Here is a 15,454-nt window from a genome sequence, read left to right on the forward strand (position 1 = left end):
ACACGACTGAGCAACTGAACTGAACTGAACTGAAAATAAGAAATGACTAGGTCCTGTGTGGTCTTTCCTGGTGGCTCACTGGTAAAGAATCTGCCTGCCAATGCCCAAGATGCAGATCAGATCTCTGGGTCAGGAAGAACCTTGGAGGAGGAAATGGCAACCCATTCCAGTATTCTTGCTGGGAAATTCCATGGACAGAAGGAGCCTGGTGGGCTATAGTCTATGGGGCTGCAAAAGAGTCAGACACAATGACTAAACAATACCAACAAGTCCTGTGTGGGGAGGAGAAAAGAAGAGAAAAGTTTACTTAAGAACCTAATAAAGATTTAAGTGAATGGAAGCACAAAATATGATCCTTTATAGAAAGACTTGACATTTCCCTTTGTGAATTTCACCCCTTATTACCCAGTAAGAGAATCTGAAAATTTTAAATTTTATTTAGAAAAATAAATGAGCAGGAATGTCAACAACAACAAGTTTGAAAAAGAAATGTGTTATTTGCACGGAAACAGGCAGATGGTCAGTGAGGCCACAGGTACAGTCTTGTGTAGCTGCTGGAGGCTCTGGAGGGACGACTAGAATTGGGCTCCATTATAAAAGAATGGCTCAAACTAAGTGCTGTTTGTACTTATTTCCTGGATGCCAAAAATGTCTTTGAAATCATTCTCAAATTGGGTCTCTAGTTGAAGTCCCAGACAGATGAACTTACTGTCCTGAAAAAGCAAAGACAGAAATAATAATAGTCATAGACTGCTAATGAGCTTAGACACCTGATGTTTCGGTTAATCCAGAGCTTTATTTTAGACTCCCAAATGTCAAGTAAGAATTGATCCAGCTGAGGGTAGTTTATGTTCCCTGATAGCTGGATTGTTTCTCTTTATCTGGAAGATGTAGGAACAAAAACGGCACTGTATTGCAATCTAATTCTTCATCAGAAATTTGTTGATTAATTAAAAAAAATTCTAGCTATTTGATTTAGAACATAGCCCATATTCCACGTGACAGTATGAAAGTACAGAAAGGTCTAAGGTCAGTTTATGGTGTCTTCCTTTATTATTCATTCCCACCCCTTGAGATAATTCCTATTAACTTTTAGATACAGCAGTAGGAAATGTGAATATAAAAAGATCCAAGATTTTTAAATTTGAGAAAAGTGATCTGCTATCTTCCTTTAGAGGAGAGAGGCACAAGTTGCCTTTAAAACGTGCTTCTAGGGACATTCCTGATGGTCCAGTGGTTAAGACTTTGCTTTCCAATGCAGGGTGTGTGGGTTTGATCCCTGGTAGGGGAACTAAGATCCTAGATGCCTTGAGGCCAAAAAAATCAATACACAAAACAGAAACAATATTGTAAGAAATTCAATAAAAACTTTAAAAATGGTCCGTGTAAAAAAACATCAAAAAACATTTGCTTCTTGCTGATGAGAGACCTGACCCCACTTCTGTATGAGCACCAAGGCCATGAGAGTTCTGTTTTCCATCCAGAAATGCTGGAAATAGGGAAATGCCCAGGTGTTGGGGGGAGGCCCCTGTACACACATTTCTGAGGGCCCAGATGCCAGAGGGCAAGTGCACAGCAGCAAACTGCTCATGGTCCTAGGATGCCTCAGCATCGAGACTCCCCAGGATGGTCTCCAAGTCTGGGATGAGTGAGGATAGAAGGGACTATGAGGATGACAGGGACTTCTGAGGCACACACAGTACTGCCAGGTCCAATTAAAAAAAAAAAAAAAAAAAAGTACTTCCATTTCCTGTGGAAGATACTGGGTCTGCAGTCAACTTTTGCTTGGGCTTCCCAGGTGGCACCTTGGTAAAGAATCCGTCTGCTGATGCAGGAGACACAGGAGTCTTGGGTGTGATTCCTGGGTCGGGAAGATGCCCTGGAGTAGGAAATGGCAACCCACTCCAGTATTCTTGCCTGGAAAATCCCATGGACAGAGGAGCCTGGCAGACTGCAGTCCATGGGGTCACAAAGAGTCAGACATGATTGAGCAGAGCACCAGTGTTCTTTATGGGCAAACTGAAGAAGGAGCTATGGAGAAAGTCAACTCTGAGGTCCAAGGGTCATGCTTCCAGTGATCCCTTCTGATCTGTTATTATGTTCCCTACCATTGCCCACGGGGCTTGTAGAATACTGCCAGACTTTTTACTTGGGTGAGCTCCAGGGAAATTGTAACATTTACTTGATACAAGAAGTTGAAAGGCAAAATGACTTAACTGAAGAAGAATAGAAGCAGGAAGAGCCGCTTACCCTGTAAACTATCTTGTGGTTCTGGAAAATGAGACGCATGTCCCGCACAAACTCCCACACTTGGTAGTACAAGGTCATCATCAGCTTGTCCTTGATTTTGTTTAACCACATGGGCTCCTCAAGGTCCTGAGAGGCGTCTCTAGTCTGTTGACAAAAGTGCCAAATGGTAGGCATGGTTCCAAGTTTCCCTTCTATCAATTCCCACTGTTAAGGACCGAGTGCTTGTATCCCCCAAATTCATATGCTGAAATCCTCACCCTCTACTTAGGATGGTCTTAGGAGGTGGGACCACTGGGAGATAATTAGGTAATTGTGAGGATGGGGCCCTCCAAATAGGATTAGTGCCTTTACACAAGGGATCCCAGGGACTTCTCTCTCCCTTTCCACCATATGAGGAGGACAAGATGAGAAGTGGCTGGCTGCAACCTGAAAGCAAGCCCTCACTATGGCCTGACCATGCTGACACCCTGATCTTGACCTTTCAGCCTCCAGCCACCCAATCTATGGTAGTTTGTTATAACAGCCTAAGCTTCTAAGGGCTGACTGAGCTGACTAAGACATCCATCAACAAGGCAAAGAGATTGGCGATGTGTGCCCATTGATTCATACCACAAATTTGACAAATACCAGTTTGCAGTTTTTGTTGCTGTTACTTACATAATGTGGTTCTGAGACAAAAAAGGAGCTTTTTGGAGAGCAATAGACCTTCAAGAGGAGAAATTCACATTTCTGCCAAAGATAGACAAGATTTTTAAGTGATGAGCAGTTTGGAAAGAATGATCAGATCAATACACAACCCCCAAACCTGCAGACCTCCCAAACAAACACAGAATGGGAATTTTCTGTGGCTTATGGATTTTGGTGTCAGGTAATGTGATCAGAACACATCAAGACACAGCAGTTTGCCTTGGGCACTCCTCCTCCTGCTCCCTGCAAGATGGTGCTCCTTCTCTTGTGTAAACAGAAAGGAGGGGGCTTAGGTTTACATTTCAACTCACCAACTGCTCTCTAGGCAGCATCCGCTTCTGCAGGATCTCAGATTCCTGATAAATTGGCTGGCTTTCTGGGCAACATTTTTTAAGATCCTTTATCTGGCAGAAGATGCAACTCCATGGGTTCCTGAGAGGTCAAATATAAGGTCAACAAAGCCAGGTTCTCTATGACTCAACCATTGTCTCCATAGCTGCTAAAGTCCTCTGTTCAGGAGTAATTGGTAGTTTCCACTTGGACACAACTTCTCTCTGACACCCTTCTGCGCTGAAGCCCCATTTGGGCTTAACTGCCAAAAACAGCTCTCCCATCAGCAGTGGTAGAAGACTGATGGTCTAAGTGCAGTACCACAGTGGGTCAGGACTCTCATTCTCCTCAAAACTTAGGGTTCCTGTCTGAGCTACTGTGAGTTTGGTCATGAACTCTGCCTTTTAGAAGTAAAGAACTGGAAATTGGTATGTTAAGCACTGGAGTCTTGGGCCTTGATGATCCATCAACTCACAGTAAAAATCATTAAATCAGCCCTTCTTCTCAGCTTTGCTGAATAAGCACAGAGCATAAACCATAGGCATTTTTTTTTCAGTCATTGCTATCTTTGTGTCTAGAATCTACACTGCAGAAACTTCTTGGAAGGGAACTCTACCAAGAGAAGGCCACATGTTTTTCATGTTCTCTACTTTCCTCTACAAGGTTCTCTGTCCCGGGGCACTCTTGATAATCTGAGAGGAAGAGAGAGTGATCCAACCTAGAGATGTCATTTAGCATCTCTCCTGGGCCACCCTGGAGGTTGCTCAAGGGGGGCCGTTACAGTGCCCATGGTGCAAGGGTGGCCTGACGATACAGAGCTCCACAGAAAAGTGAATTCTTCTACCTCTGCAGAATGCCCAGCTGCAGACATTTATGCTGAATTCCTGTCAGTTCAGTTCACTTCAGTCGCTCATTGTGTCTGACTCTTTGCGACCCCATGGACTGACTGCAGCACACCAGGCCTCTGTGTCCATCACCAACTCCCAGAGTTTACTCAAACTCATGTCCATCGAGTCGGTGATGCCATCCAACCATCTCATCCTTTGTCGTGAGCTTCTCCTTCCGCCTCAATCTTTCCCAGCATCAGGGTCTTTTCCAATGAGTCAGTTCCTCACATCAGGTGGCCGAAGTATTGGAGTTTCAGCTTCAGCATCAGTCCTTCCAATGAAAATTCAGGACTGATTTCCTTTAGGATTGACTGGTTGGGTCTTCTTGCAGTCCAAGGGACTCTCAAGAGTCTTCTCCAACACCACAGTTCAAAAGCATCAATTCTTCAGCACTCAGCCTTCTTCACAGTCCAACTCTCACATCCATACATGACCACTGGAAAAACCATAGCCTTGACTAGACGGACCTTTGTTGGCAAAGTAATGTCTCTGCTTTTGAATATGCTGTTTAGGTTGGTCATAACTTTCCTTCCAAGGAGTAAGCATCTTTTAATTTCATGGCTGCAATCACCGTCTGCAGTGATTTTGGAGCCCAAGAAAATAAAGTCTGCCACTGTTTTCCCATCTATTTGCCATGAAGTGATGGGACTGGATGCCATGATCTTAGTTTTCTGAATGTTGAGCTTTAAGCCAACGTTTTCACTCTTCTCTTTCACTTTCATTAAGAGGCTCTTTAGTCCTTCACTTTCTGCCATAAGTGTGGTGTCATCTGCATATCTGAGGCTATTGATATTTCTCCTGGCAATCTGATTCCAGCTTATGCTTCATCCAGCCTGGCATTTCACATGATGTACTCTGCATATAAATTAAATAAGCAGGGTGACAATGTACAGCCTTGACGTATTCCTTTTCCTATTTGGAACCAGTCTGTTGTTCCATGTCGAGTTTTAACTGTAGCTTCCTGACCTGCATACAGGTTTCTCAAGAGGCAGGTCAGGTGGTCTGGTATTCCCATCTCTTGAAGAATTTTCCACAGTTTGTTGTGATCCATACAGTCAAGGCTTTGGCATAATCAATACAACAGAAATAGACATCTTTCTGGAAGTCTCTTGCTTTTTCAACAGATGTTGGAAATTTGATCTCTGCTTCCTCTGCCTTTTCTAAAACCAACTTGTACATCTGGAAGTTCACAGTTCATGTATTGTTGAAGCCTGGCTTGGAGAATTTGGAGCATTACTTTACTAGCGTGTGAGATGAGTGCAAATGTGCAGTAGTTTGAGTATTCTTTGGCATTGCCTCTCTTTGCTGAATTCCTGAGGTGGCACAATCTCTGGAAGCTTCATGGGAGCAGATGAGGTACATTAGACTCCTCCCATTTTGGAGGGAAAGTGCTCTATCCTCATAGGGACGGACATAATCCTGGTAGAGATTCTCCTCCTTGGCCACAGGAATTCTACTACTTCTAGAATGCCTTCTCCTTCTATGTGTTATCTCACATGTCATCACCTCCGACCACAGATACACTTTATCACAAAGGAAATGCAGCAGTGGATTCACACCCACAGAAGTCAGGCATCTTATCCTGAACCCTGAGATTCCAGATCAGCTGACTTGATAAAACTGCGATGATCATCTTCTGAAGGCTCAGAACAGTCCCAGCTTTGTCAGCTTTGTGATATTCCAATTTTGTTGTTGTTGTTCAGTCACTCAGTCATGTCCAACTCTTTGCGACCCCATGGACTGTTGCATGCTAGGCTCCTATGTCCATCACTATCTCCCGGAGTCTTCTCAAACTCATGTCCATTGAGTTGGTGATGCCATCCAACCATCTCAGCCTCTGTCATCCCTTTCTCCTCCTGCCTTCAATCTTTCCCAGCATTAGGGTCTTTTCCAGTGAATTGGCTCTTTGCATCAGGTGGCCAAAGTATTGGAGCCTCAGCTTCAGCATCAGTCCTTGCAATGAATATTCAGGATGGATTTCCTTTAGGATTGACTGGTTTGATGTCCTTTCAGTCCAAGGAATTCTCAGGAATCTTCTCCAGCACCACAATTCAAAAGGATCAATTCTTTGATGCTCAGTTTTCTTTATGGTTCAACTCTCACATCCGTGCATGATTACAGGCAAAATCATAATTTTGACTATATGGACCTTTGTCAGCAAAGTGATGTCTCTGCTTTTTAATATGATGTATAGGTTTGTCATAGCTTTTCTTCCAAGGAGCAAGCATCTTTTAATTTTGTGGCTGCAGTCACCATCTGCAGTGATTTTGGAGCCCAAGAAAATAAAATCTGTTACTGTTTCCACTGGGACCAGATGCCATGATCTTAGTTTTAGGAATGTTGGGTTTTAAGTCACCTTTTCCACTCTCTTCTTTCCCCCTCATCAGGAGGCTCTTTAGTTTCTCTTCGATTTCTGCCGTTAGAGTGGTGTCATGTGCATATCTGAGGTTGTTGACACTTCTCCTAGCAATCTTGATTCCAGCTTGTGGTTTAGCCAGTCCAGCATTTTCCGTATGTACTCTGCATACAAGTTAAATACAAAGAGTGACAATATACAACCTGGTAGGAATCCTTTCCCAATTTTAGACCAGTCAAATTTTCCATGTCCAGTTACAACTGTTGCTTCTTGACCCGCATACAGGTTTCTTAGGAAACAGGTAAGGTGGTCCGGTATTCCCATCTCTTTGAGAACTTTCCAGTTTTTTTTTGTGATCCACATAGTCAAAGGCTTTCGTGTCATCAATAAAGCAGAAGTAAATGCTTTTTCCTGGAACTCTCTTGCTTTTCCCATGATCCAATGAATGTTGGCAACTTGATTTCTTTTTCCTCTGCCTTTTCTAAATCCAGCTTGTACATGTGGAAGTTCTTGATTCATGTACTGCTGAAGCCTAGCTTGAAGTATTTTGAGCATTACCTTGCTAGCATGTGAAATGAGCACAATTGTACAGTAGTTTGAATGTTCTTTGGTACTGGAATGAAAACTGACATTTTCCAGTCCTGTGGCCACTGCTGGATTTTCCAAATTTGTGGCCATGTTGAGTGCAGCAGTTTCACAGCATTGTCTTTTAGAATTTGAAATAGCTCAACTGGAATTCCATCACCTCCACTAGCTTTGTTCATATAAATGCTTCCTAAGGCTCACTTGACTTCACACTCTAGGATGTTTGGCTCTAGGTGAGTGACCAGACCATGGCGGTTATTTGGTCCATAAGATCTTTTTTGTATAGTTCTTCTGTGTATTCCTGCCACCTCTTTTTAATTTCTCCTCTTCTGTTAGGTTCTTACCATTTCTGTCCTTTATTGTGCCCATCCTTGCATGAAATGTTCCCTTAATATCTCCAATTTATTTGAAGAAATCTCTAGTCTTTCTGATTCTATTGTTTTCCCCTATTTCTTTGCATTGTTCATTGAAGAAGACCTTCTTAGCCCTCATTGCTATTCTCCGAAACTCTGCTTTCAGTTGGGTATATCTTTCCCTTTCTCCTTTGCCTTTCACTTCTTTTCTTTCCCCAGCTGTTTGTAAGGCCTCCTCAGACAACCATTTTGCCTTTTTGCATTTCTTTTTCTTTGGGATGATTTTGGTCACTGCTTCCTGTACAGTGTTACAAACCTTTGTCCATAGTTCTTTGTCCATAGTAGGCACTCTGCATACTGGATCTAATCCCTTGAATCAATTTGTCACCTCCACTGTGTATTTGTAAGGGGTTTGATTTAGGTCATACCTGAATGGTCTAGTGGTTTTCCCTTCTTTCTTCAATTTAAGCCCAAATTTATTCAGATGACCATTATATCTACCACTGTGAGCAAAATTCCCTTAGAAGGAATGGAGTAGGACTCATAGTCAATCAAAGGGTACAGAATACAATATTTGGCTCAGTCTCAAAAACAACAGAATGTTCTTGGTTTGTTTCCAAAGCAAGCCATTCAATATCATAGTAATCCAAGTCTATGCCCTAACCACCGATGCCAAAGAATCTGAAGCTGATTAGTTCTATGAAGACTTACAACATCTAGAGTGAACACCAAAAAGGGGGATCCTTTTCATTATATTGGATTGGAATGCAAAATTAGGAAGTCAAGAGATACCCAGAATAACAGGCAAGTTTGGTCTTGGAGTACAAAATGAAGCACAGCACAGCCTAACAGTTTTGTCAAGAGAACATGCTGGTCAAAGCAAACACCCTTTTCCAACAACCCAGGAGATGACTGCACCCAGACATCACCAGATGGTCAATACTGAAATCAGATTATGTTCTTTGCAGCCAAAGATGGAGAAGCTCCTATTATATCATCAGCAAAAGCAAGAGCTGGAGCTGACTGTGGCTCAGATCATCAGTTCTTTATTGCAAAATTCAGCCTCAGATTGATGTTTCCACAGCAGGTGGTACATGTTTTAAACCAGCAGCTAATATAGGGTGTCATCACCCCATCAAAATGCATGGGTCCAGGAATCAAGTGAGGGAAGCGAGGGTAATTCCTTTCTCTATTATACCTAATCACCACTTGAAGAGTTTTCTTCTCATTAATCTACTGCTACTAGCACTGTTAAACAGCCATGTATCTTATTTCTGAATCTGGATACATAAGGACTCTGCTTCTGAATCAAGACACATACAACAAGAGACAACTTTGCAGTCTGAGTGTGCATGATGGGAGAAACATAAGAAAGAAGGGCAGGAGGGAGCCAGGTCTCACTCACTTGGTAGCAAGTTTAGGTGGAATGTGGCAGTTCCCATGAAAGAACCTTGGACACGTATCACAGGATAACAGCGCTTTCTCTCTGCTGCACACCTCGCATTTATTTGAGTCTTCTGGCTAGAAGAGGAAATGATGTAGACATCATTGGGATCAGCAAGACTCTGGAAAGTCAACCCTGTGGTTGGCACTGTAGACACACAGCCTTTACTCGTACCCAGGCGCTACTTGGAAACCATTCTCAAAATGGTTTACAAGAGTTCAGGGAGAAGACAGTCTGGTCTGCAGTGAAGTTCAGGAGGAAGTGGCTCTGTGTTAAACTTTCAAAGTTTTCTTTATAGAGACAGATATTCTGAAAAGTCTTTCAACAACCACATAAAAGGATAAATTAAAGATAATCTGAGAAATTTATTATTCTGAAGGCAAAATCTGTCTCAGGAATACAGTGTCTCATCTAGTTGTCTACACTGCATCATTTACATTGACTCATTGAAGAGTGATTTACTGAGATTTTTTTTTTTGTCTTTTGGTCGTGTTTGAATCTTAGTTCTCTGACCAGGGGCTGCACCAGCACTGCCCGCTCTGGTAGCAGTGTCGTAAGCTGGGAAAGTCTCTGCTGAGACTTTACATGGTAGGATAAACATCTGAGAGATCACTGCATCGCATTTTCCTTGCTGTAAGTTCTCTGTGAATTGAAGGACCTGGAGAGGCGTTCCTGGGCTATGGATTTTGTTCTGGAGAGCACCTGAGCCTGCAACAGTGCCTCTGGTTGGAAAGACAATGGGCACAGGTAATCAGGTGTATGCCAGGGCAGACAGACCTCTCTGGTTCTGAAGCCTAGGGAAAGCCATCCTTAGCTTGGCATCTAGGTGTGGAGGTGCCATCTCTCAATGGCTGGGAACTGTGGTAATGGCAACCACTGGAGTTGAAGGCCAAGGTCTTACCCTAATTTTTTGAGCCCATGGAAGACCTGATGCTTTGCCTGTGTAAGGAAGATGGAAGGGCCCACAGTCAACTGGTGTGGGATTTTTCACCAGGCTCAGTATGTGGGGCCTTTAGCCAGATTTTATTTCATTCAGTGACATACTAAAGGGGTGGGATGGAGTGGGAGGTGAGAGGGAGAGTCAAGAGGGAGGGGACATGTGTATACCTATGGCTGACATATATAGACCTATGACTGACTCATGCTGATGTATGGCAGAAACTAACACAATATTGTAAAGCAATTACCCTTCAATTAAAAATAAATAAAATTTATTTTTTAAAGAAAAAAATTGACAGTGTTTGCATCTAAGTATTGTGGAGTAACAAGTAGCACATGTTAAAACTACAGAATTTATGAGGACTTCCTTGGCATCCTAGTGGTTAAGACTTCCCCTTCCAATGCAGGGGGTGCAGGTTCAACCCCTGGTTGAGGAACTAAGATCCCATATGCCTCACGGTCAAAAAACCAAAACATAAAACAGAAGCAATATTGTAACAAACTCAATAAAGACTTTAAAAGTGGTCCACATAAAAAAAAATCTTAAAAAAAAAAAAAACCTATAGAATTTATAGACCAAAATAAGAATGATCAAGGAAGGAGCCCATTGGTGGGCAAGAAGAATTAAATTTCTTCCTTTTAATTTTCAGTGATAATCTATGTGGCAATAACATGTGAATCTCTATATACTATGATTTCTATGTATGAGGGTCATGTGTCTGTTCTGCAGAAATGCCCAGAGAATGGGCACCTGGTCCCTCTCCTGGGCCACCCAGTGGTGGGAAGCAATTCATCTAATGGATAGCACCTCTTCATCTAGATGAAGCTACCCTTTCTACACCACGGGCTAGAAGAAGAAATTCACACGACAGTGCTTGCATGACAGTCTAGGTACAAAACAATCACAGATTTGGGGACCGGCCCACCTGGTGATGGGTAGCTGGGACTCTGGTGGGTGTTGAGGAAGTGGGGAGGTGGTGGGGAGGGCCATTCACCTCTTCCTTCTAGAAACACTCTTTATGATTTGTTCCATGACACTCCACTCTCTTTGATTTTTCTAACATGTTTCTTCTTTCTTTTCAGCTTCCAAACCTGGAATGTTGGAATTCTGCAGGGCTCTGTCCTATTGTCCCCTGCCCATTTTCCTCTCCTCAATTCAGTTCAGTTCAGCCACTCAGTCGTGTCCGACTCTTTGCGACCCCATGAATCACAGCACACCAGGCCTCCCTGTCCATCACCATCTCCCGGAGTTCACTCAAACTCACGTCCATCGAGTCGGTGATGCCAATCAGCCATCTCATCCTCTGTCATCCCCTTCTCCTCCTGCCCCCAATCCCTCCCAGCATCAGAGTCTTTTCCAATGAGTCAACTCTTCGCATGAGGTGGCCAAAGTATTGGAGTTTCAGCTTTAGCATCATTCCTTCCAAAGAACACCCAGGACTGATCTCCTTTAGGATGGCCTGGTTGGATCTCCTTGCAGTCTAAGGGACTCTGAAGAGTCTTCTCCAACACCACAGTTCAAAAGCATCAATTCTTCGGCACTCAGCTTTCTTCACAGTCCAACTCTCACATCCATGCATGACTACTGGAAAAACCATAGCCTTGACTAGACGGACCTTTGTTGGCAAAGAAATGTCTCTGCTTTTGAATATGCTATCTAGGTTGGTCATAACTTTCCTTCCAAGGAATAAGCATCTTTTAATTTCATGGCTGCAGTCACCATCTGCAGTGATTTTTGAGCCCCCCAAAATAAAGTCTGACACTGTTTCCACTGTTTTCCCATCTATTTCCCATGAAGTGATGGGACCAGATGCCATGATCTTAGTTTTCTGAATGTTGAGCTTTAAGTCGACTTTTTCACTCTCCTCTTTAACTTTCATTAAGAGGCTTTTTAGTTCCTCTTCACTTTCTGCCATAAGGGTGGTGTCATCTGCATATTCCTCTCCTAGATGATCACAACTACTCCTATGACCTACCACATTCATCCCTGGGCTTTAAGACCTATGTCTCTGGTCTCCTGGTCTTTTTTTGAGTACCCAATTATCCAAATGCTACTTTTTTTTAAATCATAAAATTACATGTCTTTCATCATGTCTAAAACCCACTGTGCCCCAGACCACAGTCCTTGTCTTTCTGTCTTGAATGTGCTCCTCTTCTGGTGCCCCCTCATCTCATTAAGAACCCAGGAGACTGGAAGTGGACATGGATTCCTTCCCTTACCCCATCCCAGACATTCAACCCATTACCAGTCCTGCCGATCTGAATTTTTAAATACTTCATCTCATTCTCAGTGCTTCTTTGAGGTCTGTTGCTACAAGAATGCAGAGCCTGTACTTATAATATAGTATTATGAGCCAAAGCAAAATGGCCTGATATTTCCAAAGCATAACAGTCAGAATATTATCCTTGAGCCCAATGAGCTGAGGTGAATTGGAGCACATGTTGACTGGTAGATTCTTTGCATGTATAACTTCAATACAAGAAAAAGAGACACAAAATTCACACATAGGAAAGGCTGCAAGGCATGTCTTGCCCACGTGCTCCCTGTCAACAGGAGAGCTTGAGGAATGGCCTGTTAAGGACATCCTTGGGGACATCCCTACCTGCGTTTGAGAGGTCCTGGCTTGGGGCCATGTAACCACATTTCCTTCTTCTCAGCCTCATGGATGCTGACCATTATTTTTAGGCTACTGGGTCAGGCTTTCTTATGCCGTTTGGTGCTAAGAAGACACAAGCAGCAGAAGCCAAGGGGCTAGAGAAGGAAGAGATGCTCTAGAGAGACCCTTCAAGAACTGAGGCGGTGACACCTTCTGAGCTGTAAGCCCAGAGGAAACCAAGAGAGGGCATCCGTGATGAAGGGTGGGAGAAGATCAACTAATTGATTAACCCAGACTGAATTATCCTTGACCCCTTATGACTACGGCTTCCCCAGTGGCTTAGTGGTAAAGAATCTGCTGGCCAATGCAGGAGCCAAGGAGACATGGGTTCGATCCTGTGATCACGAAGATCCCCTGGAGGAGGAAATAGCAACCCACCCCAGTACTCTTGCCTGGGATAATCCCATGGGCAGGGGAGCCAGGTGGGCTGTCATCCATGGGGTTGCAAAAAGTCGGACACAACTGAGCATGCGTGCATAGCCTAGCATTCACTCCCTAGGACTAGGTGGAAACACTTGGTCTTAATGAACAGTGCAAATAGCATCTCTTTCTCCAGAAAACCCAGTGGATGCAGATCCTAGTTACTGAATCTTTAGCGTATAGTCAGTGGAGCAGGTATCCCCAGAAACCAGCTTTGTGAAGATCATGACTTCCTGGTTTTGCAGAGATGGCCAAGGTTACCTCTGCTGGAAGTTAGGAAAATGGAAGCTTTTCTATTTCATTTTTTTCACCTCATAGCTTCTCTCTCACACACTGTCTTGGAGAGGAAGACATCAACTATCTGACGCCTTCCCCAGAATCCACACAACACAGACAGTGCTGGTCCGTGAATGTCACGTTACTTTGTTTTTTAAATTTAAATTTATTTATTTTAATTGGAGGCTAATTACTTTACAATATTATATTGGTTTTGCCATACATCAACATGAATCCACCACGGGTGTACACGTGCTCCCCATCCTGAACCCCCCTCCCACCTCCCTCCCCGTACCATCCCTCTGGGTCATCCCAGTGCACCAGCCCCAAGCATCCTGTATCGTGCGTTGAACCTGGACTGGCAATTCGTTTCTTATATGATGAATGTCACATGTTACTTTGAAGAACAGAATTTGCCTTCATAGGCGGCACTAAGGTCTGTAAAGCCCCTCTGATGGGGTTGAAGGGCCTCTCCACAAAGGAAAAGACTTTCCAAGTTAGCAACCTCTTCTAAAGGGCACCCCTGCTTCCCAATCACTCTATTCTTTAAAGTGCCATCTCCATGAAGGAAATAACATTTACCTTGAAAACAAACCACCTGAGGCAGGACTCAGTGTGAGTGGCTGTGTGCATGTGAAGAAGAGGTTTTGTTTTGTTTTTGCTTTACCAGGTGACATATGGCTATATATTCATTCCAGAGGGGATTTCTACATTAGGTCTATACTAGGTCAGCTAGAGTGACCATGAGATGTTTCTATTTTGCTCAATCCTTATTTCATTAAAGCCAGAACCCAGAAAAGCCAATGAAAATACAGTCAGTGTTGCAAAAGCAACCATCATTAAACACACTTTTTCTGTGCCTTCCCAAATCATGCTTTTCCACCTCTAGCTCCATCTTTTATGTCTAATTTTAAGACAGTATGCCCACTGCAGTGGCCTATATGGGAAAAGAATCTAAAAAAATAAAACAGTGTATATATGTATATATATAACTGACTCACTTTGCTGTATACCTGAAACTAATACAACATTTAAGTTGACTGTACTCCAATAAAAACTTTTTTAAGAAAGACAGTACAGAGACTCGCCTATCTCCTAATAAGCTCCACTCTGAGAGCATGTTGAAAGTCCAATTTGTTGGTTAGTCCAACAAAGTTAGGCTAGGTACCCAGCTAACACAATCAACTCTATGGTACTGTACTGTAATAAACTTGTAACACTTCACACAAATAATACAGAAGAAGCAAACAAACACAAAGAGTAAAGTAAACATTTTTAATGTACAGTTAAGAGTACCTTGAGAAGTGCAGGAGTACAGTACAACAGCTGGCATCGAGTGAACAGGCAAGAAGGGTTACTGGCTGGTGGAGGGACAGGAGGTGGACGACGGTAGAGCTGAAGGATTGTCAGCAATAGGAGACGGAGGGCAAGCTGCAATTTCACTCACGCCAACACTGATGACACAGGTTCTGGTTCTTTGTTGGATTCAACTCTGCCTACTCTCTTTAAAAAATGATCCCGTGATGTCTGGCTAGTGGCTCTTTTTTCTCATCATGGATGACACAGTAGCACCGGATTGCATTCTGAACAGCTGCTACAACCTTCATGTACCGTTCCATGTCCGAGTCCTGTGCCTCAGACACCAAGGCTGCCTCTTCAGATAAATAAAATCCCCTTGCCATTTCCCGCCTCGTGAATCTCTTCAGTTCTGCAGTTACTTCCTCTTGTCCCTCTTCATCCTTCCTCTGGGCCTCCAATTCCTGGAGTTTCTTAGCCATACCAGCTACATCACTGCCGCTTTTACAGTTGCTTCCAGACACCCTGGATTTGAAATAAAGATACTGTACTACTCTCCTCTATACTGCACTGTACAGTAAAGTACAGTATCTTTATTTCAAATCCAGGATGTCTGGCAGCAACTGTGAATCAGCTGTGGAGGATTCACATACATGACAACACATGCCAGACACGTGAACTAACTTATGTGACTGACCATGCGAATGCATATTCGCATCTTTGAAAGCCTGCAACTTTAACATTCATATATAGGGGACTTACTCATTTATTTTTCTAAAACAAATGTACAAGGTCAGTTCTGCCTCGTTATCTATTTTTAAGGATTATCTCCACCCTCTATCTCAAATATTTTAAAACTCAAAGATGTTCCAGCTTCACATACATAAAGGTTTGGAAGTAGCAAAAACACCATACTATAATGTCAAGCTTCATTATAAATGGTTAATTTAGAAACTATGAAATAAAGCCAGAGA

The 15,454-nt window shown here is 43.0% G+C and overlaps 2 protein-coding genes across 7 annotated transcripts in view; both read right to left on the bottom strand.

Annotated features, from left to right (window-relative positions):
* Window positions 1-307: 307 nt before the first annotated feature.
* Window positions 308-14,962, bottom strand: LOC106700637 (nuclear body protein SP140-like protein). Its single transcript, XM_070360362.1, has 7 exons — window positions 14,757-14,962; window positions 14,481-14,628; window positions 8,854-8,969; window positions 3,249-3,369; window positions 2,908-2,979; window positions 2,251-2,394; window positions 308-713 (listed from the first exon to the last, which is right to left on the bottom strand). The coding sequence occupies exons 1-7, from the start codon at window positions 14,960-14,962 to the stop codon at window positions 612-614; spliced, it is 909 nt and encodes a 302-aa protein (XP_070216463.1). The 3' UTR covers window positions 308-611.
* Window positions 14,492-15,454, bottom strand: part of LOC102272791 (nuclear autoantigen Sp-100) — an 80,737-nt gene continuing 79,774 nt past the window's right edge. For all 6 annotated transcript variants that reach the window (XM_070385361.1, XM_070385352.1, XM_070385366.1 and 3 more), the window contains one exon: window positions 14,492-15,005. The gene's annotated coding sequence lies outside the window, so the exon portion shown is untranslated. The remainder of the gene's footprint in view (window positions 15,006-15,454) is intronic.

This window comes from Bos mutus, chromosome 2 (genome assembly GCF_027580195.1).
Source record: "Bos mutus isolate GX-2022 chromosome 2, NWIPB_WYAK_1.1, whole genome shotgun sequence".
In the NCBI taxonomy this organism is placed as follows: Eukaryota; Metazoa; Chordata; class Mammalia; order Artiodactyla; family Bovidae; genus Bos; species Bos mutus.